This window comes from Phacochoerus africanus, chromosome 7, assembly GCF_016906955.1.
Source record: "Phacochoerus africanus isolate WHEZ1 chromosome 7, ROS_Pafr_v1, whole genome shotgun sequence".
Lineage (NCBI taxonomy): Eukaryota > Metazoa > Chordata > Mammalia > Artiodactyla > Suidae > Phacochoerus > Phacochoerus africanus.
In genome coordinates, this window is record NC_062550.1 from 275,466 (window position 1) to 299,462 (window position 23,997).

Sequence of the window (23,997 nt, forward strand, 5' to 3'; positions counted from 1 at the left end):
GCCGTCGCTGTCACCGCTTGAGGGCGGTGGGGGGCAGAGTCCCGCCCCCGGGAACTGAGTCCTCACCTCTGGTCCAATGAGGGAGCGCTGTTCCGGGCTCCGCCCACAGTGGGGGCGGAGCGATGTCGCGCAGGCGCACGGCGCGGCCGGGCGGGCCGGCTGGCTGGGAAGATGGCGGCGGGAACCCGGGCCGCCGCCGCGGAGCGGGCCACGGGCGTCCGGGGTGCGCGGGCCAAGGCCGGGGCCGGGCCATGAGCGCGCCGTCCTCGCGTCCCCGAGCCGCGGAGTCCGCCCGCGCCCCTCGCCATGGCGCGGCTCGCGGACTACTTCGTGCTGGTGGCGTTCGGGCCGCACCCGCGCGGTGAGTGCCGTCGCGCGGCCGACGGCCGAGGGCTGGGGGGCCGGGAAGGGTCAGCCCGGGCGGCAGGGCAGCTCCAGGGTCAGCTGGGTACTTGCCGGGCTGGGGGCGGGGGTCGTGGAGGGCCAGTCTCCCTAAGGTGGGGTAGCTCCGCGAGACCGGGCGGGCAGAGCCCGCCTGCCCGCCCCGCTCATGGCAGAACCGGGCCGGGCAGCGCCTCGGCGTCGCCCGTGAGGTGGGAGGGCCCTGGGGCGGTTCGGCCTCCCGACTCCCAGTTGGGTGGGATGGGCTCTCTCCGCCTTGGCCGGCTGCCGGCCGGCTCTGCCTCCAGGGGCAAGGACTGTTCACTTGCAAGCCCCTCCTCTGACCCCCACTGCCTCTGGTCTGGAGCCTCCGGTGTCTCAGGTCCAGGAGGCTGGGTGGGATGCAGAGGAGAGGTGAGTTCGGGGCCTGCTTGACGACACCGTGTTTGAGCTAGAACCTAGAGGCCTTCAGGAGGAACTGGGGAGGAGAGAGAAGAGCACGCCTGGCAGAGGGCCTGCCGCCTTCGTGCCTGCAAGCCAAGCCCTGGGAGGGGATCAGTGTGCTGCCTGGTGCCCATGGCCAGGAGGTCCGTGCTGGGGGTCAGCGTCCGTGTCTGAGAGCCCTTCAGCCCAGGGGGTAGGAGAAACAGCCTGACAATGACGTCAGCAGCAGCCCTGGACACAGCACCGTTGGGGAGGGCACTTGGTGTGCCAGGCCCTCTGTGTGCATGATCTCACTGCTTACTCCCAGCAGCCCACCGAGGTTGTGCTGCGATTGCCCCCATCCACAGAGTGCAGTCGGGGCAGAATCTGCGTGCCAGGCCGGAGCCTCCACTGAGGGCCTGGGACTCACACCCAGAGCCAAGCTGAGGCCTCAAGTACCAACTGTGCAAGGCCACATGCATGTCATTGGGGCGGTGGGGGTGGCCGAGTGGTCAGGCTGGGGCTGAGCCTTGTGCCTGAGGATGAGCTCGAGCCCCTCAGCCTACCCTGCTCCTTGGTACCTCAGCTGCCTCTGCTCCCTCCGGGGCTCAGACTGTCTCTCCTTTGCCCTTCTTCGTGCTGAGCCTGAACCCGCTGGACCCTTCGCTCTCCAGACCCGCCTGCGTGCCCTTTCCTCAGCACTCAGTCCTCTCCCGCCATCCACCTGCATCCATCCCAACACCCTCCATCACGAGCATGTGTCTCCCTTCGGAGAGGGGCTTCTGGAGGTTTCTTGCCCTCGTCCTGCAGTCTGCACGTGGCAGGCCCACTGTCAGTGTTGCTCAGACCCCAGGGGGTGGGGGGTGGGGGGAGGGTTGGTGAGGAGGCCGTGCACCTGGAGCAGGGGGCTGTGTGGGGGTTCAGGGCAATGAGGGTGGCCGAGGGGCTGTCCCGGTGTGAGGGCCCCTGGGCGGGGTGCCAGGCACCGGGCTGATGATGCTGAGGGCAGGGGGAGGAGGTCTGAGGAGGCAGAGGCCAGGCGGAGGCATATGCTGGAGTGAATGTGAGGGAGGTGAGAGGAGGCCTGAGGGGGCTCCCCGACCCATGGCTGGCTGCAGTCACACAGGTGGTGGCACCCGGGTGTGTCTGGCCTCTGAGCAGGATGGGGAGAAGGCTGGAGCCCACAGTGCTTGCTCACCGTGAGTGACAGGAAGGGGTGATTCTCAAGATGTCCCCAACAATAGGTCTGGGGGGCCCCGAGCCCCCTAACCACTGCCTTCTGGGGTTGGATGGCTCAGCCGCTGGCTGGCCACCCAGCCTCAGGGTCTCCATGGCAGGACTGGTCCCTCCCTGTGAGGGACAAGCCCGCAGGCTGGAGCCCTGGCGGTGTGGCCGAGGGCACAGTGAGGCGGCGGGGAGTCTGAATCAGGGGCAGCGCATGGGGCCAGTGGTCCCCTCTTGGCAACTTGATACCTCTGGGACCTTGGCCAGCCTTTCGGCCCTCCGCACCTCTGGTTCCTCATCCGGGGGTAGCCTGAGTCACACAGGCCTCCCAGGCTGCCGTGGACACACACACTTGATGCCGTTCACACCGGAGGCTCCAGGAAATGGCGAGTGTCTTGTTGATGCCGAGCAGCAGGTGTGTGGGCACCCCTGGGCGCAGGCCCAGGGCACCTCTGCAGGAGGTGAGGACCCTTGCATGCTGGCAGACCCGGGACGCCAGGGCAAGACACAGGGTCTTGGGTTCCGTGGACGGTGTAGGAGTGGTGGACGTCTTGTTCTTGGCCTGGAGCTGGACATCTTGTCTGGTGCTGCTGGATGCAAGGTGCTGAGCCCCAGAGTCCTACCTGAGGGAGCAGTAACTTGGCTTCCTGGTTACCACCTGGCAGGCTGCTCCAGGCAGGAAGGTGGGGTTGGGGCTGGGCGGGACCCTTCTGTTCATCTCAGAGGGTGCAGGCCCTTCCCCTGGTTGAGTCGGGGGAGTTCCTTCACTAAGGACTTGAGTTTAGCACCTTTTGCACCCTGGACCCAGCTCCAGGGACATCGTAGGAGCCAGAGAGACCACGCGTGCCCACTTGCTGGCTGGGGCAGGGAGGGCCCTGACGGGGGTCAGCTGATTTAACCCAGTGTGACCAGCACCAGGTGTGTCTTGGGAGCAGGAGACACATTTGAGCTGACCAGATGGCCGAGTGCCTATCTGCCAGGGAGGGGGCTGGACCACTCCTGGTGCTGGGGTATTGTCCCCCAGCATCTGGGAGGAAGCCTGGGATCCCATGGCCTAGCCTCTCTCAGTCCTGCCTGAGCTGAGCTGGCCGCATTCCTGGGCCCATCTCCTCTCCCCACCCATGTTCCTGCCCTCCCTCTGGAGCAGGTTGGGGCTGTTTGGGATGGCCTCAGCGGGCGCCCAGCCCCACCCTGGGAGCCCGAAGGGTCCAAGGCCTTGGATCAGAGCCAGCGTAGTCTGTGGGGGAGGCTGTAGCCCCTCTGCACTTGTTCTGCACGGTAGCTGGGAGGGGCCTGTGTGTTGAGGTTTGGGTGGGTGAGGCGGCGGAAGGTGCTGGGCTGGTCTCAGGGCCTGTGCGCTGGGTGCGTGCAGGGGCGGGCACAGGAGGCTGCCATCCTCCCTCGCCTCTGCCCACAGCACATGCTGGCCTGGGCCGGCCCAGGCATCGGAGCCTGGCACTGGTGACGGCGCTGCTGGCGGGTGACAGACGCGAGCTCTGTGTTCTCCCCCACGGGCCTGGCTGTGGGGACGTGGATGCAAGAGGAAGCTCTTGTCCCCATCTGTGTCTCAGGGGACCCGGTGCCCTTCCTCCTAGGGCCCCCAGAGTCCCACCCCGTGACACACAGCCGTGCTGGTTGGATCAGTCCTGTCACTGTGAGGTGGGGGGGGGGTGTCCCCTCTTGTCTGCCCCAAGGTGGGGCAGGGGACTCAGTTGCCATAGGTCCCTCCGTGGCTCCCAGGGCTCAAGGTGGGGGTGGGAGGGCACTGGGAGATGTGACAGAGTCGCAGGCCCGCGGCCAGGTTGCAGCCTGGCCTCTGTTGGCACAGACCTGGGGTGTGGGCAGGGGTCTCAGAGAAGGGTGGAGGACATGGGCTGGGTGCGCCCTGGCAGGCGGAGCTGCCGTGTCCTGCTGTGCCCTGGGGCCCCGGAAGCTCCCTCTACTTCCTACTGAGGAGCCTGTTTGCTTGTGGGGTGTGATTGGGCTGGGTGTGGGGGGATGGTGGTGTGTGCGTTCGGCAAGCCAAGCCCTCACTGGCCCAGGTCTGTGCCAGGCGCAGGTGCAGCGTTGGATACAGGGACTTGGCTTCTTGCTCGTGGAGCTTCTGTCTGGCCCAGACGGCCAACAGGCGCACCAGGAGTCGCGGGAGGGTGTGGTAGAGGGTAGGAGGTTCTTGGGGTCCCACTGCATGCCCCAGGCTTGGGCAGGGTGCAGAGAGCTGGCTAGAGGAGGCGACAGCTTTGGGTTGAGACCTAAGGGCTGAGTTTGGGACATGGTGGATCCGAGAAGGAGCTGGCGGGGGAAGGCACACTTGCCCGCTCGCGCCCGCCTCCATGGGCAGCTGGGACAGCTCCAGGAAAGCCTTCGCTTGCTCTTTGGAAGGTGGAGCTGCGCACTGGGAGTTGACTTTCGCACCATGAATGGGGTAGGGTGGGTGAGCCGTGGACAGGACACTTCTCTGTGGGGAGAGTCTGCGGAGAGTAGCCCCCCGAAGGCCACCTGTCCCCCGGCTTTGGGAGGGAGGCTGTGGGGCAGAGGCTGCTGTCCCCATCCGCCCTCTCCTCCTCTTCCTTCCTCCCCCTGCTGCCTCGTGGCAAGAACTGGGTGAGCCCTGGGTGCCAGCCAGGGCCGAATGGAGATGGTGGTTTGGGACCGCACACAAGGCAGCCTTTGGGGGAGTCGTCGGGGGAGGAACCAGGTTCAGGGGAGCAAGCCAAGGCCTGTTGAGGGTGGCTCTTGCGGGTGAACCTGGGGGGACCCTGGGGTCTTCCTGTGGGGGGGGGGGGTGTGGCACCAGCAGATACCTGTCCTCCCCCCATCTCCTCTGTCTGCCACCTTGTCTCAGTGTCAGTGGTGGGAGGGGGAGGGGAGCAGGAAGCTGAGGTTTTGTGAGTCAGAGTCAGGCCGGCACCCTCCCCCCAGCCGGCGGCAACCTGCCTGCTGTCGACCGACCGCCTGGTGTTGCCTCCATGATCGTGGAGGGAGGGTGGGCTCCTACGATGGCAGCTCCTCTGCCTTCCGGGGCCTGGGCAGTGTGTGCTGTTGGCTGCTCAGGCCTAGGCCTGTGCCCAGGCCTCCAGCTCTGTCTGAGGCTCCTGGGCCCATTCAAGTCGCAGGTGGACCAGACTGCTGGTCAAGGGACCTCATCTGCCAGGTCCTCAGGCCGCTGGAGGTGGCCGTCTGGGCCTCGGGACAGAGTCTGTCCCCTTTACCTGCCTGCTCTGCTCTTCTGCCTGCGGAGATTAGGGGGAGGCTTTGGTCTGTCCTCCTTGAGCTACCGGTGGGGGCTGGAGGAAGAGCCTTCATCCTCCCCAGGCCTTTGAGGGGACTGCTTACCCGACTTGGCTCCATGGAGATTGAGCAAGAGACAGGGCGCCAGCTGGTCCTGCTGGTAGGGACTGGACATGGGGAAGCAGATGCGTGGGGGCTTAGTGGGCCCTGTGGCTTCAGGGAGCGGAGGGGTCCCTGGGGACGCCGGGAGGGAGCATGCTGGGGATGCAGCAGGCTGTGGGCACTGGCAGGGGCCCAGGTCTGCACACGGCCACCTGGTCTGTGGCTGTGTGCATGCCGAGGCCTTGCAGGCAGGAAGCAGGCCTGTGTGCCACCACCTTCAGTCCTTCCTGCCCGCTGCCATCCTCAGGCTGTCTTCTGGGACCTTTGCTGGTCTTGTCTCTGAGGCAGTGGGGACAAGCAGCAGTCTGCAGCCACAGGCACAGGTGGTCTCCCCCCAACTCAGGCAGCAGGAGTGAGACCTGAACCTCTCAAGTGAGCTCAGGGCTGGGAGTGAGGCAGAGGCTGGGAGCAGGAGGAGGTTCATGGCAGCCTGTCCACTGTCATGGTGCCAGCAGGTCAGGAGGTCATGGGGGCTGAGTGCCTAAGCTGGGGGTTGCCGGAGGGGCAGGGGCTGGCACACTGGCATGGGTTCTGGCTGGGGGTGTTGCCGCAGCGGAGGGACCCAGGAGTCAGGGAGTGGGAGCAGGGAGTGCTCTCCACCCTGGGCTGGCACGTCTGTGCTCTTGGTGTCCAGCCCCACAGCAGGGGCTTCTCTCTGTGCCCTCTGGTGGCCTCGGGAGCCGGGGCTGGTCTGGTACCCGCAGAGGGCCGGGGACCTGCCGTGTCTCCATGCGGCCCTTGGGGTTCCCAACCTGCCGCCCGGGAGGTGGGAGGTGGCTGGTGCTCTGAGTGGCTTCTGTCTTCAGGGAGTGGGGAAGGCCAGGGCCAGATCCTGCAGCGCTTCCCGGAGAAGGACTGGGAGGACAACCCATTCCCCCAGGGCATCGAGCTGGTGAGTGGGGTGCTCCCCGGGGGGTGGGGGCAGGGCAGCAGCTTGGCACTTGTCCCCAGTGCCAGCCCTCACTGGGTCCTCGGATCCGTCAGCCGCACTGGAGGGCAGAGGGCGGGTGGCGCAGGCTTGGCTGGCCAGGTGCTTGGTGGGGTCGTGTCCTGTTGTCCCTCCCTTGTGGCAGTGGGGACCCCACACGGTGAGGCCCCCACACGGGGAGGCCAGAGGCTGTTTTTGTGGGGTGGGGGCCGTGGTGCAGGAGGCAGGGCCCGTGGGCGGTGGAGCTCGGTGCTGGACCTGGCCTCCGGGCCCTGGCCGCGGTCCCCGGAGGGCGGGGGGCTGGGGGAGCTGACTGCTGCCCCTCCCTCCCCATAGTTTTGCCAGCCCAGCGGGTGGCAGCTGTGTCCTGAGAGGAACCCACCGACCTTCTTTGTTGCTGTCCTCACCGACATCAACTCCGAGCGGCACTACTGCGCCTGCTTGACCTTCTGGGAGCCCGCGGAGCCCTCGCAGGTCAGCCTGCCTGGGGCTGGGTGTCCGGCTGCGGCCGACTCCCTCTGCCCTGTGTGTCTCCCCGTCCGTGTCTGGTCCCGGAGCCCCAGGCTCGTGGAGGCCAGAAGGGCCAGTGCTGAGTCCTGACGTCTGTCCCCAGGAAGGGGTGTGCCCTGGGGACACCGAGAGGGCGGAGGAAGCCGACGAGGGAGTGCCACCGTCACCCGCAGCGGCTGGCTCGCCCGGCCAGCTCTTTGCTCCGAAGACGCTGGTCCTGGTGTCTCGACTGGACCACGCAGAGGTGTTCAGGGTGAGGCGGGCAGCCGGGGCTCGAGGCAGGACGCGGGGTGCTCTCGCCGGCCGCGCCGTCACCCGCACGTCTGTGGTCCTTGCAGAACAGCCTCGGTCTCATCTACACCATCCACGTGGAGGGCCTGAACGTGGGCCTGGAGAACGTGGTCGGGAGCCTGCTGACCTGCATCATCCCCCTGGCCGGGGGCTCACAGGTGGGTCGTGGCGGCTGCTGTCCACTGCAGCCTTGGGGCCCCCGGGTGCCCGTGGCGTGGGCTGCGGCCTGGTCGGCACCTGGAGTGCAGCCTGGCCTGAGCCTGGCCCCGGCCTCAGACACTCTCAGGCGTCTTGGTGCCCCCCCCCCGCCCCCGGTTGCCTTTTCTCGGCCCTGCCTGCCTGCCTTGTGTGTCCCGTGTCCTGCCTGGCTCTCTACCTGGCAGCCACTGGTTGCTCTGTCCTCTCACCCTCTGGGTGTGCCTGTCTGAGTGTCGACGTCCGCTTCTCCGTCTGTCCACCCTGGTCTGTGCCCGTGCGTGTGGCTGTGTCTAACTGTGTCTCTCTGCCCGTCTGTCCTGTGCAGCTGGACTCTGTTGAGGATGGAGTGGTACGAATACTTTGTTTCTTCTGCCCACCCAGGCCCCTTCCCTGCCCCTGGTCAGAGGCCCTGAGTTTTTCTCTGTGGCATACTCAGGCGACAGCGGCTGGGTGTGGCCTTTCCCTCAGGCCGCACCGCCTGTCCTGGCCGGTCCCACCTCGGGTCTTTTGGTCCCCGGGGCCCACGTGGGGCTGCAAAGCTCAGGCTGATGCGGGGCTGCCGGGCCGCTGAGCCCTGGTCCCTCTCTCTCCACAGAGAACCATCTCTTTGGGGGCTGGCGACCGGCAGGTCATCCAGACCCCGCTCACCGACTCCCTGCCCATCAGCCGCTGCAGTGTGGCCCTGCTCTTTCGCCAGCTGGGTGAGCCGGCACCCTGTGCACGTGCTGCTCCCTCCCCCTCCCCTTCCCGGGGCGGGTGGACCGACCGTGAGGCCTCCTCGCCCTGGGCAGCGGCCTCTAAGCCTGTCCTCCCCACAGGCATCACCAACGTGCTGTCTCTGTTCTGTGCGGCACTCACGGAGCACAAGGTGCTCTTCCTGTCTCGCAGCTACCAGCGGCTCTCGGATGCCTGCCGGGGACTCCTGGCGCTGCTCTTCCCTCTCAGATACAGGTGCTCACCGGCCCCGGGCTCCCTGGCCCCTCCGCCCGCCCCTCCTCTGGCCTGGGCTCCCGGGCGGCCGTACTGAGCCTCGCCCATTGCAGCTTCACCTACGTGCCCATCCTGCCGGCGCAGCTCCTGGAGGTGCTCAGCACGCCCACGCCCTTCATCATCGGAGTCAACGCCGCCTTCCAGGCTGAGGCCCAGGAGCTGGTGAGGGCCCTGCCTTGTGCCTGCCCCACTGCTCCCCGCCCTGCCAGCCGGCCCGTGGGTCCCTGACCTCTTGCTGCCTTTGGTCCACAGCTGGATGTGATTGTTGCTGACCTGGATGGAGGGACAGTGACTGTCCCTGAGTGTGTGCACATCCCACCCCTGCCAGAGCCGCTGCAGAGTCAGACGCACAGTGTTCTGAGCATGGTGAGGCGGGGCCAGGGCCGCGGGCAGCTGGGGGGAGTCTCTGGGCGACAAGAATCGAGAGGAGCCCAGGACCCGGGCCCACCCCGCTCCCCTCTGCCTCTGCAGGTCCTGGACCCTGAGCTGGAGCTGGCAGATCTTGCCTTCCCGCCACCTACGATGTCCATTTCCTCCCTGAAGATGCAGGTGGGGGTCCCTGCAGCTCCGGTGTGGGGGCCCACGCCCACCCTGTGCTAAGCAGTCCTCCAGGCAGTTGCAGGGGGCCGTGTGGGGCCGCCGTGAGCCTTGGGGGGTCTGCACAGGAGTGGTTTGCAGCACCAGGTCTCAGAAGAGGTCCTGTGGCTTTGTGTGGAGAAAGGTGGCAGGGGCAGGAGGGGTGGTGGTGCCGGGCAGGCCCGGGCCTGGCACTTACCTGCACGCACCTGTGTCCCAGGATAAGGAGCTGCGTGCTGTCTTTCTGCGGCTCTTTGCTCAGCTCCTGCAAGGCTACCGCTGGTGTCTGCACATGGTCCGCATCCACCCGGAGCCCGTCATCCGCTTTCACAAGGTGGGCGCCAGGTGGGGCAGGGTGGGCGGGAGGGCGGGCCCGAGGGGCTGACCTCTTCGTGTATCCCAGGCAGCCTTCCTGGGCCAGCGTGGGCTCGTAGAGGACGACTTCCTGATGAAGGTGTTGGAGGGCATGGCGTTTGCAGGCTTCGTGTCGGAGCGCGGGGTCCCCTACCGCCCTACGGACTTGTTTGATGAGGTGCGCCACCCCCCAGCTGGGAGGAACCCCACGGCCGCCCTCCCCGCCCCAGCCAGCCTGCCTGACCCGCTTCCTCCTCCCCCAGCTGGTGGCCCACGAGGTGGCACGGATGCGGGCGGATGAGAACCACCCCCAGCGGGTCCTGCGTCACGTCAAGGAACTGGCAGAGCAGCTCTACAAGAATGTAAGGTGGGGGCAGGGGGGCTGGCCTGGTGAGGTCACTGCTGCCCCGGCCCCGGGCCACTCTCCCACGCCTGCCTGTGTCCCCCAGGAGAACCCATACCCCGCTGTGGCTATGCACAAGGTGCAGAGGCCGGGGGAGGCCAGCCACCTGCGTCGGGCGCCCCGGCCCTTCCCCCGGCTGGACGAGGGGCTGGTGCAGTGGATTGTGGATCAGGCCACGGCCAAGATGCAGGGCGCACCGCCAGCCGTGAAGGCCGAGAAGAGGACCACCGTGCCCTCGGGGCCACCCATGAGTGCGTAACAGGGACAGGGACCCTGAGGGTGGCCCCGGGTGGGCCTGCGGTCAGAGGTCAGCGCATACTCTGCTCCCTAGCCGCCATTCTGGAGCGGAGCAGCGGGCTCCATGGCAACAGCGCGCGCCGGCTGGAGGTGGTCCGCAACTGCATCTCCTACGTGTTCGAGGGGAAGATGCTTGAGGCCAAGAAGGTGAGGCAGCCCGTGCATAGAGAGCACTGCGGCTCTGGGTGGGGTGGCCTGGGCCGGGGCCGTGTCCCTCAGAGGAGCCCGGCTGTTGTTTCCCTGCTGGCAGGAAAGGCAGGCGGACTTCAGGTCTCAGGTCCCTCTCAGGACAGCTGGGGGTGGCCTGCTGGGAAGACTCAGCTGGAGGTGCTTGCTTGCTTTTAGATGTCCGAACACCCTAAGGTGTCCGCTGTCGAGTTTCTTCTTTATCCCTCACAAAAAAAGTTTAGACACAGCATGTCTTTTTTTTTTTTTTTTAAACCCCATTTGTAGACAGCTCAGCTCGCTTACCGTTCTGTCTTTGGTGCTGTTCGCTGACACTCTGGGTCTCTCACAACAGCCAGTTTGAGTCCGTGTCGTGTTTCATGGCTACATGGTCGTTGTGAAGCACCCGGTTCTCACACCAGCCCCTTCTTGAGGGCCTCTGGGGTTCCTGGTGTTTCTACTGTGGACGGTAGTAGCAATAGGACAAGCATAGCCCCGTCCGGGACCCGCCCAGAGCCGAGACAAGCCAGCCGCTGGCTCTGTATTAGGCTTCTGTATTGAGGATGCTGCGGCCTGGTCGGCCGAGCGCCTGAGGGCTCTCCAGTTGTGAGTGCTGAGCTCAGGGCCTTGAGGCTTCTTCCGTCAGAGCCGCTCTGCACTCTGGCAGCGTGGTGGACTTTGTGTAGGGAGGGCTGGCTCCACTAGAGTGTTAGCCTCTCTTGGGTGTTGAAGCCCCAGAGTGGGCCCCCCGGACCTGGGTGGCTTCCGGTCTCCTCTGTGCTGAGAGCCTGGGTTCTGGCTCCCGCTCCCTGCGTCTGTGCCGGGGTCTTGGCGCCTGCCTCCAGCCCCTCGGGACATGTGCGCGTGGTTGGACCCACGTAGGCACACGCCTCCATCCCCGTTTCCCCGACCCCAGCTGCTTCCAGCTGTGCTGAGGGCCCTGAAAGGACGTGCGGCCCGCCGCTGCCTTGCCCAGGAGCTGCACCTCCACGTGCAGCAGAACCGGGCGGTCCTAGACCACCAGCAGTTCGACTTTGTTGTCCGGATGATGAACTGCTGCCTGCAGGTGAGGCAGCCTCGCAGCCTGGCAGAGCCGGGTGGGCCGGGCTTTCCTGGGCGGGGCTTCCCGGCCTCCCCATGAGGGTGCGCCTTCTGGCACTGTGACAGCTGGGGACACCCTGGTCTGCTGGTGAGGGTGGAGAGGGGAGAACCTTTGTTGGAGGCTGGGGTGCTGGTGTAGACAGCTCAGGCACAGTGGTGGGAGGGGCACAGGGAGGGGTTCCGACGCCCCTGGCTCTGCCGCAGGACTGCACCTCCCTGGATGAGCATGGCATCGCAGCTGCTCTGCTGCCTCTGGTCACAGCCTTCTGCCGGGTGAGTGCTGGTGTGGCCCAGGCCCTCGCGCCAGCCCCCTCCGACTGTGTCCCTGACTCCCGCTTGGCCTCCGCAGAAGCTGAGCCCGGGGGTGACACAGTTCGCCTACAGCTGCGTGCAGGAGCACGTCGTGTGGAGCACGCCGCAGTTCTGGGAGGCCATGTTCTACGGGGACGTGCAGACCCACATCCGGGCTCTCTACCTGGAGCCTGCCGAGGACCGAGACCCTTCCCAGGTGGCGGGGGCTCCCTGGGCCTGGGCGGACAGGGCCGGCCTGGCCCCGGCTCACCCGCAGCCCTGTGGTAGGTCGGGGAGGCGCCTGCACAGGAGGACCAGCGCTCCGCCCTGGATGTGGCGTCTGAGCAGCGGCGCCTGTGGCCCACCCTGAGCCGTGAGAAGCAGCAGGAGCTGGTGCAGAAGGAGGAGAGCACCGTGTTCAGCCAGGCCATCCACTACGCCAACCGCATGAGCTACCTGCTGCTTCCCCTGGACAGCAGCAAGAGCCGGCTGCTGCGGGAGCGTGCGGGGCTGGGCGACCTCGAGAGCGCCAGCAACAGCCTGGTCACCAACAGGTGGGGGGGTGGCCTGGGGCGGGGCCCGAGGGGGACAGACCTCAGGGTGGGGGGTGGGGCCTGTGCCCACCGTGCCCCCTTCCTGGCCCAGCATGGCGGGCAGTGTGGCGGAGAGCTATGACACAGAGAGTGGCTTTGAGGATGCAGAGACCTGTGACGTGGCCGGGGCCGTGGTCCGCTTCATCAACCGCTTTGTGGACAAGGTCTGCACAGAGAGTGGGGTCACCAGCGACCACCTCAAGGGGCTGCATGTCATGGTGCCAGGTATGGGGGTCCAGGCCTGGAACCACTCCCCCTGGACGGGTGGGCGCGGGCCAGGGCGTGAGACCTGCTGTCCCCTAGACATCGTCCAGATGCACATCGAGACCCTGGAGGCTGTGCACAGAGAGAGCAAGAGACTGCCCCCCATCCAGAAGGTGCGTGGGGGCCAGGGGCGCCGGGGCTCCAGGACCAGCCTGTGTCCTGAGGCGCCGCTCCTGTCCCCGCACAGCCCAAACTGCTGCGGCCGCGCCTGCTGCCCGGTGAGGAGTGTGTGCTGGACGGCCTGCGCGTCTACCTGCTGCCGGACGGGCGCGAGGAGGGCGCAGGGGGCAGTGGGGGTGGCCCTGCGCTCCTCCCGGCTGAGGGCGCCGTCTTCCTGACCACGTACCGGGTCATCTTCACGGGGATGCCCACTGACCCTTTGGGTGAGCCTCTGGCCCCCTCTGCCCGGGCCTCCCCTCCCCCATCCCCCTGGGTCTTTGCGGGGAGCAGGACGCTCCCCGTCTCCTGTCCTTTTCTCTGGGGCGCGGGGTCTGTGGGAGACGGGCTGCTGTCGGCCCCTCCCGACCTGCCTGCGCGAACCTGAGACTCTATGACCTGCCCTCCCCCACCCCCGACCCCGCGCCCGGCCTCTTACAAGTGGGGGAACAGGTGGTGGTCCGCTCCTTCCCGGTGGCCGCACTGACCAAGGAGAAGCGCATCAGTGTCCAGACCCCTGTGGACCAGCTCCTCCAGGACGGGCTGCAGCTGCGCTCCTGCACCTTCCAGGTCAGCTGGCGCATGGGCTGTGCTGGATGGGGCTGTGGGTCCCCGAGTTGCGACCCTCTGTGGGGTGCAGGCATTGGAGCCCCCAGTCTTGTCGTCATGCACTGGTGTTAGGCCAGCATCGAGCCCTTTGTGATTCTTGAATTTGTGGAGGCGTTACCATGCCTTAACTTGGCGTCCTCTGCCTGTGTGACGTGCCAGTCTCTGGGCTCTCCTGTTTCCCTCACAAGGCCCTGATCCTAGAGTCCACCCATGTCTGGAGTGCGGCGTGAGTTTCGCCCAACTGAAACCTGCAGAGATTGGATGAAATGCAAAGGTCGGGGTCCTGAGCCTCAAGCCCCTGAAGCTTAGGGAGCAGCCTCCCCTAACGCTCTCTGCTAACGCTCCGTCCTCGAGAGGCCCCCTCAGGAGGTGTCCCCTGCTGGACAGAGAGGCCAGGCTGGCCCTTCACGGCCCCGCGGTAGACCTGGCTGCCCACCCCCCACCAGGGTCATCTGGCCATAGGGCCCTCACCCATCCAGGGCGCCCCGCAGGCGCAGCTGCCCTGTGGGCAGGGCTCAGGCCTGAGGGCCGCCCGGCCTCTGAAGTCCTTATTTCCACCGCAGCTGCTGAAGATGGCCTTTGACGAGGAGGTGGGGTCCGACAGCGTTGAGCTCTTCCGCAAGCAGCTGCACAAGCTGCGCTACCCGCCGGACATCAGGGGCACCTTCGCGCTCACCCTGGGTTCTGCTCACACGCCTGGCCGGCCGCCCCGTGCCACCAAGGACAAGGGTCCTTCCTTCAGGTGTGGCGCTTAGCCCCCAGGCCAGGGCACTTGCCCTGCCCAGAGCCACCACGTGTGTCCCCCTGTCCGTTCTGCTCATCTCGTCTGACCCTGCGCCTGCCGCCCCTCCCAGGACCTTGTCCCGGAACCTGGTGAAGAATGCCAAGAAGACCATCGGGCGGCAGCACATCACTCGGAAGAAGTACAACCCTCCGAGTTGGGAGCACCGGGGCCAGCCGGCCCCCGAGGACCAGGAGGATGAGATCTCAGGTGGGGGCGTGGGGAGCCCTGGGTGGTCTGGGCGAGGACCGCCCGCGGAGGGCTGGGGGCCCCGGAGGTCTGTGGGTGATGACCCTGTGTTCCTGGCCTGCCCCAGTGTCAGAGGAGCTGGAGCCCAGCACGCTGACCCCTTCGTCAGCCCTGAAGCCCTCCGACCGCATGACCATGAGCAGCCTGGTGGAGCGCGCGTGCTGCCGGGATTACCAGCGCCTGGGGCTGGGCACACTGAGCAGCAGCCTGAGCCGGGCCAAGTCCGAGCCCTTCCGCATCTCCCCGGTCAACCGCATGTACGCCATCTGCCGCAGGTGAGCGCGACCGCGTGGGGCACCCTCACCGCTTCAGGCCTGGGGGGGGCACCTGGCCGTGGGGGTCCAGAGGGCCTTTGCGCCCCCCCCCTCCCCCGCTCACATCCACCTCCTCGCAGCTACCCCGGGCTACTGATCGTCCCCCAGAGCGTCCAGGACAACGCCCTGCAACGAGTCTCCCGCTGCTACCGCCAGAACCGTTTCCCGGTGGTGTGCTGGCGCAGCGGGCGCTCCAAGGCTGTGCTGCTGCGCTCCGGGGGCCTGCATGGCAAGGGGGTCGTCGGCCTCTTCAAGGCCCAGAACGCGCCATCTCCAGGTAGCCTCCCTGCTCACGGCCGGGCCCCCATCTCCAGCCCTGCTCGCTTCCCAGCCCCACCCACCCCGAGCCCCCGCCCCTCTCTGAGCCCCACCCACCAGTCCCGCCCCTCCCCTCCCCTAGCTGAGCCCCACCCCATCCACAAAGCCCCGCCCCTTCCCCAACCCACCCGGTCCAGAGCCCCGCCCCGCCCCCGAGCCCCGCCCCCGGCTTCCTCTCCAATTCTGCCTCCTCCCCCCAGGCCAGTCCCAGGCGGACTCCAGCAGCCTGGAGCAGGAGAAGTACCTGCAGGCCGTGGTCAGTTCCATGCCCCGTTACGCAGATGCCTCGGGACGCAACACCCTCAGCGGCTTCTCCTCGGCCCACCTGGGCAGCCATGGTGAGGGCGCTGGAGCAGGAGCGGGTGGTGGAGGCACGTGGGGAGGGCAGGCCAGCAGGAGGCAGTGTTTCCAGTGTAAGTGTCCTGAGACCCTGCTCCAACCACTTCTCTGGGAGCTTGCAGAGCAGGCCACGGGCGCAGGAGGTTGGAGCGTCGGCCCAGCCTTCCCAGGCCCTGCCCCTCAAAGCTAGGGTACTGGTGTGGGGTGACCCTTGGAGTACTCTGGGATGCTGTCCACCAGGAGTGGTTTGGTCTTCTGGGGGTGACAGGCGGGGACCTGTCGGGGTGAGCCGGGTGCATGCCTGGCACTGGGAGAGGCGTCTAGGCAGGAGACAACACCCAGGAGGGCCCAAGGGTGTGCAGGCTGGAGAGGGACATGTGCCAGAATGGAGCAGCCTCCTGCAGAGGTCCGGCTCCAAGGTAGTCACTCCCGCATCCTGCCCCATCACCCCTGGGCCTTCTTGAGGATTGGTCCTCACACCGAGGGCTGCAGCTGCCATCCAGCCCTCATGGGTCTTCTGTGCCCGGGGCCTCCTGATGGGCAAGCAGCCTCTCATTCTGCACGGAGCTCTCGTCCCCACTGGAGCTGTGGATCTGGGAGGCTCTGCTCACACGGGGCCTGCCCAGAGCCCAGGGGCTGGCCTGCGCTGCCCCCGGCCTGTACCTCAGCAGGTGTGACGACAGTGTCTGCCTGGGGTCTCTGTGTACACCTGGGCTGTCAGTCACATGAGGGGGTCCTTTCTCTGTGAGACCCTTCCTACACCTGGTTGGGCAGATGTTAGCAGCGGTCCCGTGTCAGCCAGGCCTTCCTGACCACCTCCCTTCTCCGCACCTGCGCGTCTCTCTGCTCTTGCTCCCAGAGGCGCGGGGCATCTCAGGTGGGCTCGGGGCTGGTGTTGTCCCAGATTCTTCCTCTCTGCCTCCCCTGAGTCCTGTGAGCTGACCTCGCAGCCCTCCCTGTGGCCAACTGCCCCACCCTGGCCTGGGCTACTCCTGCCCGTGGCACAGGACTTCCCGATGGTGCCACCGCTTCGTTCCTATAGCAGGGTCTCTGGAACCCAGGAGGCCGTCACTCCTCTGAGGGAGGCCTTCGCTGTTGGAGCACAGCAGCCTCCCAGGCCCCGTGTCACCCGTAGCCCAGTGCTCCACCTGGGTCTCTTGGTATCACTTGCTGGACACTGGGGCCTCAAGGCCGGGAACAAGGGTGGCTGGTCTGCCCTCACGGAGGTGCACGGGGAGCTGTGTCAAGGGAGCGCCGGGCCGGGCAGCCAGTCTCCTGGAGGGGGGCCCGGGCCTTTGTCCTCTCGCTCCTCTGCTGGGAGTAGCGTGCTCTAGCTGAGTGGCTTTGCTTTTCCAAACACCAGAGCTCATCATGAGTATGTGTCATGGCTGCACTGTCTTTCTGCCTCTGCTTCCCCAGAGACCTGAGTGGCCCCTGCAGGCAGCACCCTCCCCACAGGACCTCCTGGTGCCTGTGTCTTCCCTGATGTTGCTTGGGCATCTGTCCCCAAGGCCCACTGGTGCTGCTTCTTGGTCTCCCTCAGGTTCTGGGCACAGGCTGTCCTCCTCCTTGCCCTGGGTGTGCAGGGCTCGGCTCACCTCAGCCGTAAATGGGTTCCAGTCCCATCCCCGGGATGCACCGTGTCCCCGCAGTGGGTGACCCTCTTCTGCCTGCGTCGTGGCCGGCTGGCATTGTGCTTGCCTGTGGTGCCCTGTGCCCTCTATGCAGAGGCAAGTGAGCCCAGGCCAAGGGCAGGCTGTGGAACCCAGAGACACTCTGGACCGTCCTCAGGCAGGCTCCCTGTGCCTCCAGGCCGCGCCGTTCCAGCCTGTAGGGCCACTGCCGCTTGGCCATCAGCCACCGGGGCTCTGCCTGCCTCTGAGCTCCCAGGCTGGGCCTCGCCACGCCTCAGGGGCACCTCCCGCTGCTGCGTTCTGGGCAGAGGCTGCTGGGTGGCCACGTGCCCTGAGCAGCTCAGGCAGTGTTCTGGGGCTGAGGGTGCAGGTGAGCCACAAAGGAGACCCAGGGTCCCACTTGTCCCCTGACCCTTCCTGCCTGCCACCGGGCCCTCTGCTCCCTGGTTTGCCCTGGATGCCCAGAGGGCCTTGGTGCTGATCCCCAGACTCGGGGGCCCCCTGGGAGGTTGGTGGGAGCCCAGCCCTGCACCCAGTCTCTTTGGGCCACAACCCCCGCCCCCAGGCTGGGGCCGGGCCTGAGCATTCTCTCTGCTGTGCCCCCAGTGCCCAGCCCCAGAGCCAGGGTCACCACGCTGTCCAACCCTATGGCGGCCTCGGCCTCCAGACGGACCGCACCCCGAGGTACCGTACCGGCCACACAGGCCGGCTCCCCCACACCTGGCACTGAGGCCCCATGTGACTGAGAAGTCGTGGGCACTAACGTCCCCCCACACCTGGCACTAACGGCCCCGTGTGACAGATCGGCATAACCAGCCCTCCCCACGGCCCTGGGCACTAACAGCCTGACGCCCCCAGTCCCTCCCTCTGCCTCCCCAGGGAGCTCAGCCCCAGGTAGGTGGTGCCGGGGTCCTGCTCGGGTGCTCACCTGGTTTCTTGGCGCAGGTAAATGGGGCAGCGTCCGGGCCAGTGGGCGCAGTGCTGGGCTCGGCACTGACGTGGGCTCCCGGCTGGCAGGCAGAGACATGCTGGGTCCCCCCCAGGCCAACGGGGCGCCCCCTGACCCAGGCTTTCTGCGGCCCCAGCGCGCCGCCCTCTACATCATCGGAGACAAAGCCCAGCTCAAGGTGACTGGGCTGGGGTCGTGGGGCTAGGCGGGGCTGCGAGAGCTGGGCACAGCTCAGCACGGCGGGCCTCTTCCAGGGCGTGCGGCCAGACCCGCTGCAGCAGTGGGAGCTGGTGCCCATCGAGGTGTTCGAGGCACGGCAGGTGAAGGCCAGCTTCAAGAAGCTGCTGAAGGCCTGTGTCCCAGGCTGTCCCGCTACCGAGCCTGGCCCAGCTTCCTTCCTGCGCTCGCTGGAGGACTCTGAGTGGCTAATCCAGGTCTCCACTGCCCTGCTCCCACCGTGGCGGAGGCCCCTGGGGAGGGGCTGTTGGGTGCCCGCTTCTCTGCAGCCGAGGGTGGGTGGGTGGGTCTAGGCTTGCTTCTCTGGGAGGACAGGGCTTCGGGTGGGGCCTGGCTAGTGGAGGGAGGCCAGGGCCCAGCCATGTTGGGGTCCTGCTTCCTGTCAGGGTGGGGGCTGGGCCTCTCAAGGACAGGGCCACGTCTTCTGGCCCCGGGGACTCAGGTGGGTTTGCGAGTGGCCATGCCAGAGCGTTTCCTGTCTACTCCCCACGGTGTGCGCCTCCAGGCTGTCTCTGGGCGTGGGCCCGCACGGCCAGCACTCCTTTGGCTGTGAGGGTCTTGGGGCCCTGGTTGGGCGCTGTGGTCTCAGGCCACGGGCTCCAGGAGGTGCTGAGAGGCTGCGGGTCCCTCAGATCCACAGGCTGCTGCAGGTGTCGGTGCTGGTGGTGGAGCTGCTGGATTCGGGCTCCTCCGTCCTGGTGAGCCTGGAGGACGGCTGGGACATCACCACGCAGGTGCGTAGCCGGCTGGGGGGGCGGCGGCCGCGGGCCAGGGCCGGACACCCTGCTGACTCCCGGCCTGCTGGCAGGTGGTGTCCCTGGTGCAGCTGCTCTCGGACCCCTTCTACCGCACCCTGGAGGGCTTCCGGCTGCTGGTGGAGAAGGAGTGGCTGTCCTTCGGCCATCGCTTCAGCCACCGCGGGGCCCACACGCTGGCGGGGCAGAGCAGTGGCTTCACGCCGGTCTTCCTGCAGTTCCTGGACTGCGTGTACCAGGTGAGCGGCTGGTCCTGCTCAGGGCTGTGAGCGCTGCCTCCGGCCGCTGACCTCCGACCCCTGACCTCCGACCCCACACAGATCCACCTGCAGTTCCCCATGGAATTCGAGTTCAGCCCGTTCTACCTCAAGTTCCTCGGCTACCACCACGCGTCCCGCCGCTTCCGGACCTTCCTGCTCGACTCCGACTATGAACGCATCGAGCTGGGTAGATGGCTAGATGGGGCACCGGGTGGGGGCGGGCGGGCGGGCGGGCAGGGGGGGGGCGGGGCGCGGCCGGGGGCGGGGCCTGGAGGGGCGGGGCTCAGCGCTGCCCCGCCCCCAGGGCTGCTGTACGAGGAGAAGGGCGAGCGCCGCGCCCCGCAGGCCTGCCGGTCGGTGTGGGAGTACGCGGAGCGGCTGAGCAAGCGGGCGCCCGTCTTCTACAACTACATGTACGCGCCCGAGGACGCCGAGGTGAGCCGGGCCGAGCGGGGCCGGGGCGGGGGGGCGCGGGGGGCTCCTCGGGGCCAGCTGCTCACGCCAGGCCCGCCCCCAGGTCCTGCGGCCCTACAGCAACGTGTCCAACCTGAAGGTGTGGGACTTCTACACCGAGGAGACGCTGGCCGAGGGCCCCCCCTACGACTGGGAGCTGGCACAGGGGCCCCCGGAGCCCCCGGAGGAGGAGCGGCCCGACGCGGGCGCCCCGCAGAGCCGGCGCCGGGTGGTGTGGCCCTGCTACGACAGCCGCCCCCGAGCCCAGCCCGACGCCATCTCCCGGCTGCTGGAGGTGCGAGCCCCCGCCCCGCGCCCTCGTTCGGGGTCGGCCCCAAGGGCAGGCAGGGTGTTTCTGGGGCCTCCCTTTTTGCCGTGCCCCTGCACCGGGTGGGGACCCTGCTCCGGCGGGTTCCTGCCTGCCTGGTGTCCCTGCAGAGAGAGGCGGGCCGGGGAGCTTGGGCCCGCGCCCTGGCGCTGCCCCACGTGGTGGGCATGTCTGCGCAGCCTGCGGAGCCAGATCCGGGGGCAGCAGCGCCCCCCTGGGAGAGAGGCGTCCTGTAGGGGTGGGAGCTAGGGTGGCACAGCCTGCAGGCATCAGGGATCCCCCCACCCCTTGGCCGGGTGGCTTTGGAGGGTGGCTGAGCGGCCTCGAGCTCCTCCTTCCTTGTGGGGATAGCCGGTTGCTGCCCCTGCTTCTCCCGGCCAGGCCGAGGTGTGGGCGAATCGGCGGTGAGCTTCCCCAGCGCGGCCTGGCCTGCAGGCACCTGCCACCAGGGTTGGTGGGAACCGAGCTGGGGCTTTGTGGTGAAGGGGACCCACAAGCATAGAGAGCAGGAGAGCGTGTGGTAAACACTGGGGGCCCTGGGGTCTGCAGCCCTAGACCAGGGTCGGGCTGGTGCTCCTGTCCACGGGGCTTGAATGTCTGACTTGGGGGGCGGATCTTAGCAGTTCAAGGCGACTTTCTCCCACTCAGCAGGTGGTCAGGCTTCTTTTTACACATTTCTTTCATTGGACTTTTTAATCCATTTACACCAAATTATTAAGTGAAGTCTAGCTTTGTGCTATTTTTTTCTATTTCATTTTTTCCCTTTTTTATTTTCTTCAATAATTGAGTATTTCTTACTGTTCTAGTTTTTTTTGTCTTTTTTTTTTTTTGTCTTTTTAGGGCCACACTCGTGGCATATGGAAGTTCCCAGGCTAGGGGTCTAATCAGAGCTGTAACCGCAGGCCTACGCCACAGCCACAGCAACGTGGGATCTGAGCCGCGTCTGCGACCTATACCACGGCTCATGGCAACACAGTGTCCTTAACCCACTGAGCAAGGCCAGGGATCAAACCTTCAACCTCACGGTTCCTAGTCGGATTTGTTAACCACTGTGCCATGACGGGAACTCCTCTTATTGTTCTACTTCATGTGAGAACACGTCTGTGGCACGTCTGTGACATATAGAAAGAAGTTCCCAGGGCCAGGGATCCTTCTCTGTAGAGTCCCCATCTGCTCAACTATTATATTCATCTTTAAATCTTAAATGTATTTCTTTCTTTTTTTTTTTTTGTCTTTTTAGGGCCATACCCACAGCATATGGAGGTTCTCACAGGCTAGGGGTCCAATCGGAGCCATAGCCACCAGCCTACACCACAGCCACAGCCACGCGGGATCCAAGCCGCATCTGCGACCTACACCACAGCTCACGGCAACGACAGATCCTTAACCTGCTGAGCGAGGCCAGGGATCGAACCTGCAACCTCATGGTTCCTAGTCGCATTTGTTTGTGCTGCGCCATGACAGGAACTGCCTTAAACGTATTTCTGACAACTGTTTTGAACTTCTTGTACGCTAGCTGACTAGCTAGTTCATTTCTGGGTGTTGCTTTCATTGTGGGTCTGTCTTAACTTCTCCCGAGGATGGCTCGCGTTTTGCTGCCTTTTTTGCTTGTCTGGTGATTTTTATGAGCTGGACATCATTGATCACGATCAGGCTGTGTTCCTTTACAGTCCTGGGTTTTATTCTTGCTGGCAGTTTGGGAACTTGTGGGTCAGCTTGGGCTTTTCAGGGGTTGTTTCTCAGCTTTCTCGGGGGAGGGGAGCACACTGTGGAATGTGGAAGTTCCCAGGCCGGGGTTTGAACCTGTGCCACAGCAGTGACCTGAGGGACAGCAGTGAAAACACTGGGTCCTTAACCCACTGAGCCACCGAGGAACTCCTTGAAGACAGCATGTCTTTGGCTGGTTTTGGGCTTTTCTCTGTCTTTGGTTTTCAGGCGTTTTTCTGTAATATCCCGGGGTGTGTGTGCTCAGCTTATCCTGTTTGGGGTTTGTGGTGCGTCCTGATTAGGTTGGGATGTCCCTTAGTAGTTTGGTGATCTCGCCCCATCCCTCACCCTTGCCGCCGCCTCCTGTAGATGGTCAGACATTTGCTAGACCTGTTCGTTGCCTCACGCTCCTGTTATCTTTCCTCCTCTCGTCTCCGTTCCAGTCTGGGTGTCGTCTTCTGACCAATCTTTTCATCTGGTAATTCTCCCCCAGGAGCTGCAGCGGCTGGAGACAGAGCTGGGCCGACCCCCTGAGCGCTGGAAGGATGCCTGGGATCGAGTGAAAGCTGCCCAGCGCCTGGAAGGCCGGCCAGATGGACGTGTGAGCGGGGCTGGGTGAGGGGGCTGGGGAGGGCTTGATGCCGGGAGGAGGCGGGGGCCACCCCCTGACACAGGCCCACCCTCCTGCCCCCAGGGCACCCCCAGCTCCCTGTTGGCGTCCAGTGTGCCCCACCACCGCCGCTCGCTTGGCGTGTACCTGCAGGAGGGACCTGTGGGCTCCACGCTGAGCCTCAGCCTGGACAGTGACCAGAGCAGTGGCTCAACTGCATCCGGCTCCCGCCAGGCAGCCCGCCGTAGTACCAGCACCCTGTACAGCCAGTTCCAGACAGCCGAGAGTGAGAACAGGTGTGAGAGGCACCTCCCTCTGCGGCTGGACACCTCCGAGCTCTGGCGGCCGGGGGTCCCGAGGGCTTCTTGGGGGTGGTCTGCTGCCTTGGGGGAGCTTCTCGTCGTTTCTTAGGTGGATGGTTTTGTGGGGGAGGCCGTGACGGTGGCCTGCGCATTGGCTGGCGGTTGTTGGGAGAAGCAGGTGGGCTTGGAAGGGGTTTGGGGCAGAGAACCAGTGACCACAGCCAGGCCATGGTGGCTGCAGAGGAGGAGACGGACGAGGCCTGGGACACGCGTGGGGGCAGGATCTGGGAGAGGCGGGGGCCCAGCAGGCTGCGTCCCACCCTCTGGGCCTGGCGGGGCCATGTTGCCAGTCGCCTCCCTAGACCTGCCTGCTCCCGGTCAGGGGCTCCTGCTGTGCATGTGAGGCCATTTCCTGGAGACCCCAAGGCTCTCGCGTGGGAGCCTCCCCAGTGTCTGTCCTGGGGGCGGGGTTCTTTCTGGGGAGAGCCAGCCAGGTTTCCTTGCCCGGGGCTCCAGGCCTGGGGCCGCTGAGGACAGAAGCCTTGGTCTTGCCACCAGGCGGCGGGGGGAGTGGGGAGGTGGGGTACCTGTGGGCCCTGACCGCGGGCCTGGCCCGTTGTGCTGCGAACACAGGTCCTATGAGGGCACCCTCTACAAGAAGGGGGCCTTCATGAAGCCCTGGAAGGCCCGCTGGTTTGTGCTGGACAAGACCAAGCACCAGGTGAGTGGCAGGGAGCTGCGGGGGGGGGGGCGGGGGAGCCGGGAGGGGGCCCTGCCCTGACTGGCCGTCCCTGCTCAGCTGCGCTACTACGACCACCGCGTGGACACGGAGTGCAAGGGGGTCATTGACCTGGCGGAGGTGGAGGCCGTGGCGCCCGGCACGCCCACCATGGGTGCCCCCAAGACGGTGGACGAGAAGGCCTTCTTTGACGTGAGCGGGCCGGGGGCGGCGGCAGCGGCGGGGGGCGGCTCCGCCTGGGCGGGGCTGCGGAGTCCCACGGTCCCTCCCTCGTGTCCGTCCGTCCGCAGGTGAAGACGACGCGTCGCGTTTACAACTTCTGTGCCCAGGACGTGCCGTCAGCCCAGCAGTGGGTGGACCAGATCCAGAGCTGCCTGTCGGACGCCTGAGCCCGGCCCTACTCGCCGCTGCTCGGCGTCCGTCGTTCCGACCACTAGGGGTGGGCAGGGCCCCCCGGCCATGTTTACAGCACCCCCCCCCCCAGCCCGCGACAGTATTGCGGCCCCGCCCCCAGCGCGTGTACAGCCCCCCCCCCGCCGCTCCCCGCGCCCACGGACTTGGGGGGCCCGGCGGAGCGCCCGCCCGGAGCAGCCGTGGTACAGCCCCCGCGGTGGGCCTGTAAATAGCGCCCCCCCCCCGCCCCCGCCCCGTGCCCGCCCGCCCGCCCGCGTGCTGGCCCCGGCCGGCTGGCCGCAGGCGACCGTTCCTAGAACCAGAGTCTATAAAGAGAGCTAACGATAGATATCCGCGTGCCTGGTGTCCTCCGCCCGGAGGGGCCCCTCGCCCTGCAGCCTCGCCGGGGCCTGGCCCCACCGGGTAGGGGTGCCTGCCTCGGGCGGCGTGGGACTGGCACACAGGGCGGTGCCCTCTGGGGT

General features: G+C 66.3%; 1 protein-coding gene across 6 annotated transcripts; it reads left to right on the plus strand.

Annotated features, from left to right (window-relative positions):
- Positions 1–173: 173 nt before the first annotated feature.
- SBF1 (SET binding factor 1) lies at positions 174–23,658 on the plus strand. Of its 6 annotated transcripts, none has more exons than XM_047785869.1 (42): positions 174–361; positions 6,228–6,313; positions 6,686–6,823; positions 6,963–7,112; positions 7,198–7,308; positions 7,944–8,049; positions 8,167–8,299; positions 8,392–8,500; positions 8,591–8,704; positions 8,810–8,887; positions 9,135–9,248; positions 9,318–9,446; positions 9,532–9,630; positions 9,718–9,922; positions 10,003–10,115; positions 11,050–11,199; positions 11,439–11,507; positions 11,584–11,742; positions 11,814–12,079; positions 12,171–12,343; positions 12,422–12,495; positions 12,570–12,765; positions 12,981–13,108; positions 13,711–13,889; positions 14,002–14,138; positions 14,245–14,452; positions 14,572–14,768; positions 15,010–15,147; positions 16,961–17,152; positions 17,389–17,466; positions 17,728–17,909; positions 17,986–18,165; positions 18,601–18,702; positions 18,777–18,962; positions 19,044–19,170; positions 19,288–19,418; positions 19,501–19,731; positions 21,965–22,072; positions 22,166–22,377; positions 23,017–23,104; positions 23,183–23,314; positions 23,413–23,658. In XM_047785869.1, the coding sequence occupies exons 1-42, from the start codon at positions 307–309 to the stop codon at positions 23,509–23,511; spliced, it is 5,862 nt and encodes a 1,953-aa protein (XP_047641825.1). In that variant the 5' UTR covers positions 174–306; the 3' UTR covers positions 23,512–23,658. The 6 variants fall into 6 exon arrangements, with proteins under 6 accessions (XP_047641825.1, XP_047641827.1, XP_047641828.1 ...); XM_047785870.1 differs by lacking the exon at positions 174–361 and adding an exon at positions 5,719–5,876; XM_047785871.1 differs by lacking the exon at positions 16,961–17,152 and having other exon boundaries at positions 175–361.
- Positions 23,659–23,997: the final 339 nt, after the last annotated feature.

Excerpts from the sequence above, each read along its gene's own strand:
- SBF1 (XM_047785867.1), top strand. The coding sequence starts at position 5,864 with ATGGTGCCAGCAGGTCAGGAGGTCATGGGGGCTGAGTGCCTAAGCTGG. Across the intron at positions 8,050-8,166 it reads CCTGCTCTTTCGCCAGCTGG|GCATCACCAACGTGCTGTCT; the intron begins GTGAGCCGGCAC and ends TCCTCCCCACAG. Across the intron at positions 8,300-8,391 it reads CTCTTCCCTCTCAGATACAG|CTTCACCTACGTGCCCATCC; the intron begins GTGCTCACCGGC and ends CGCCCATTGCAG.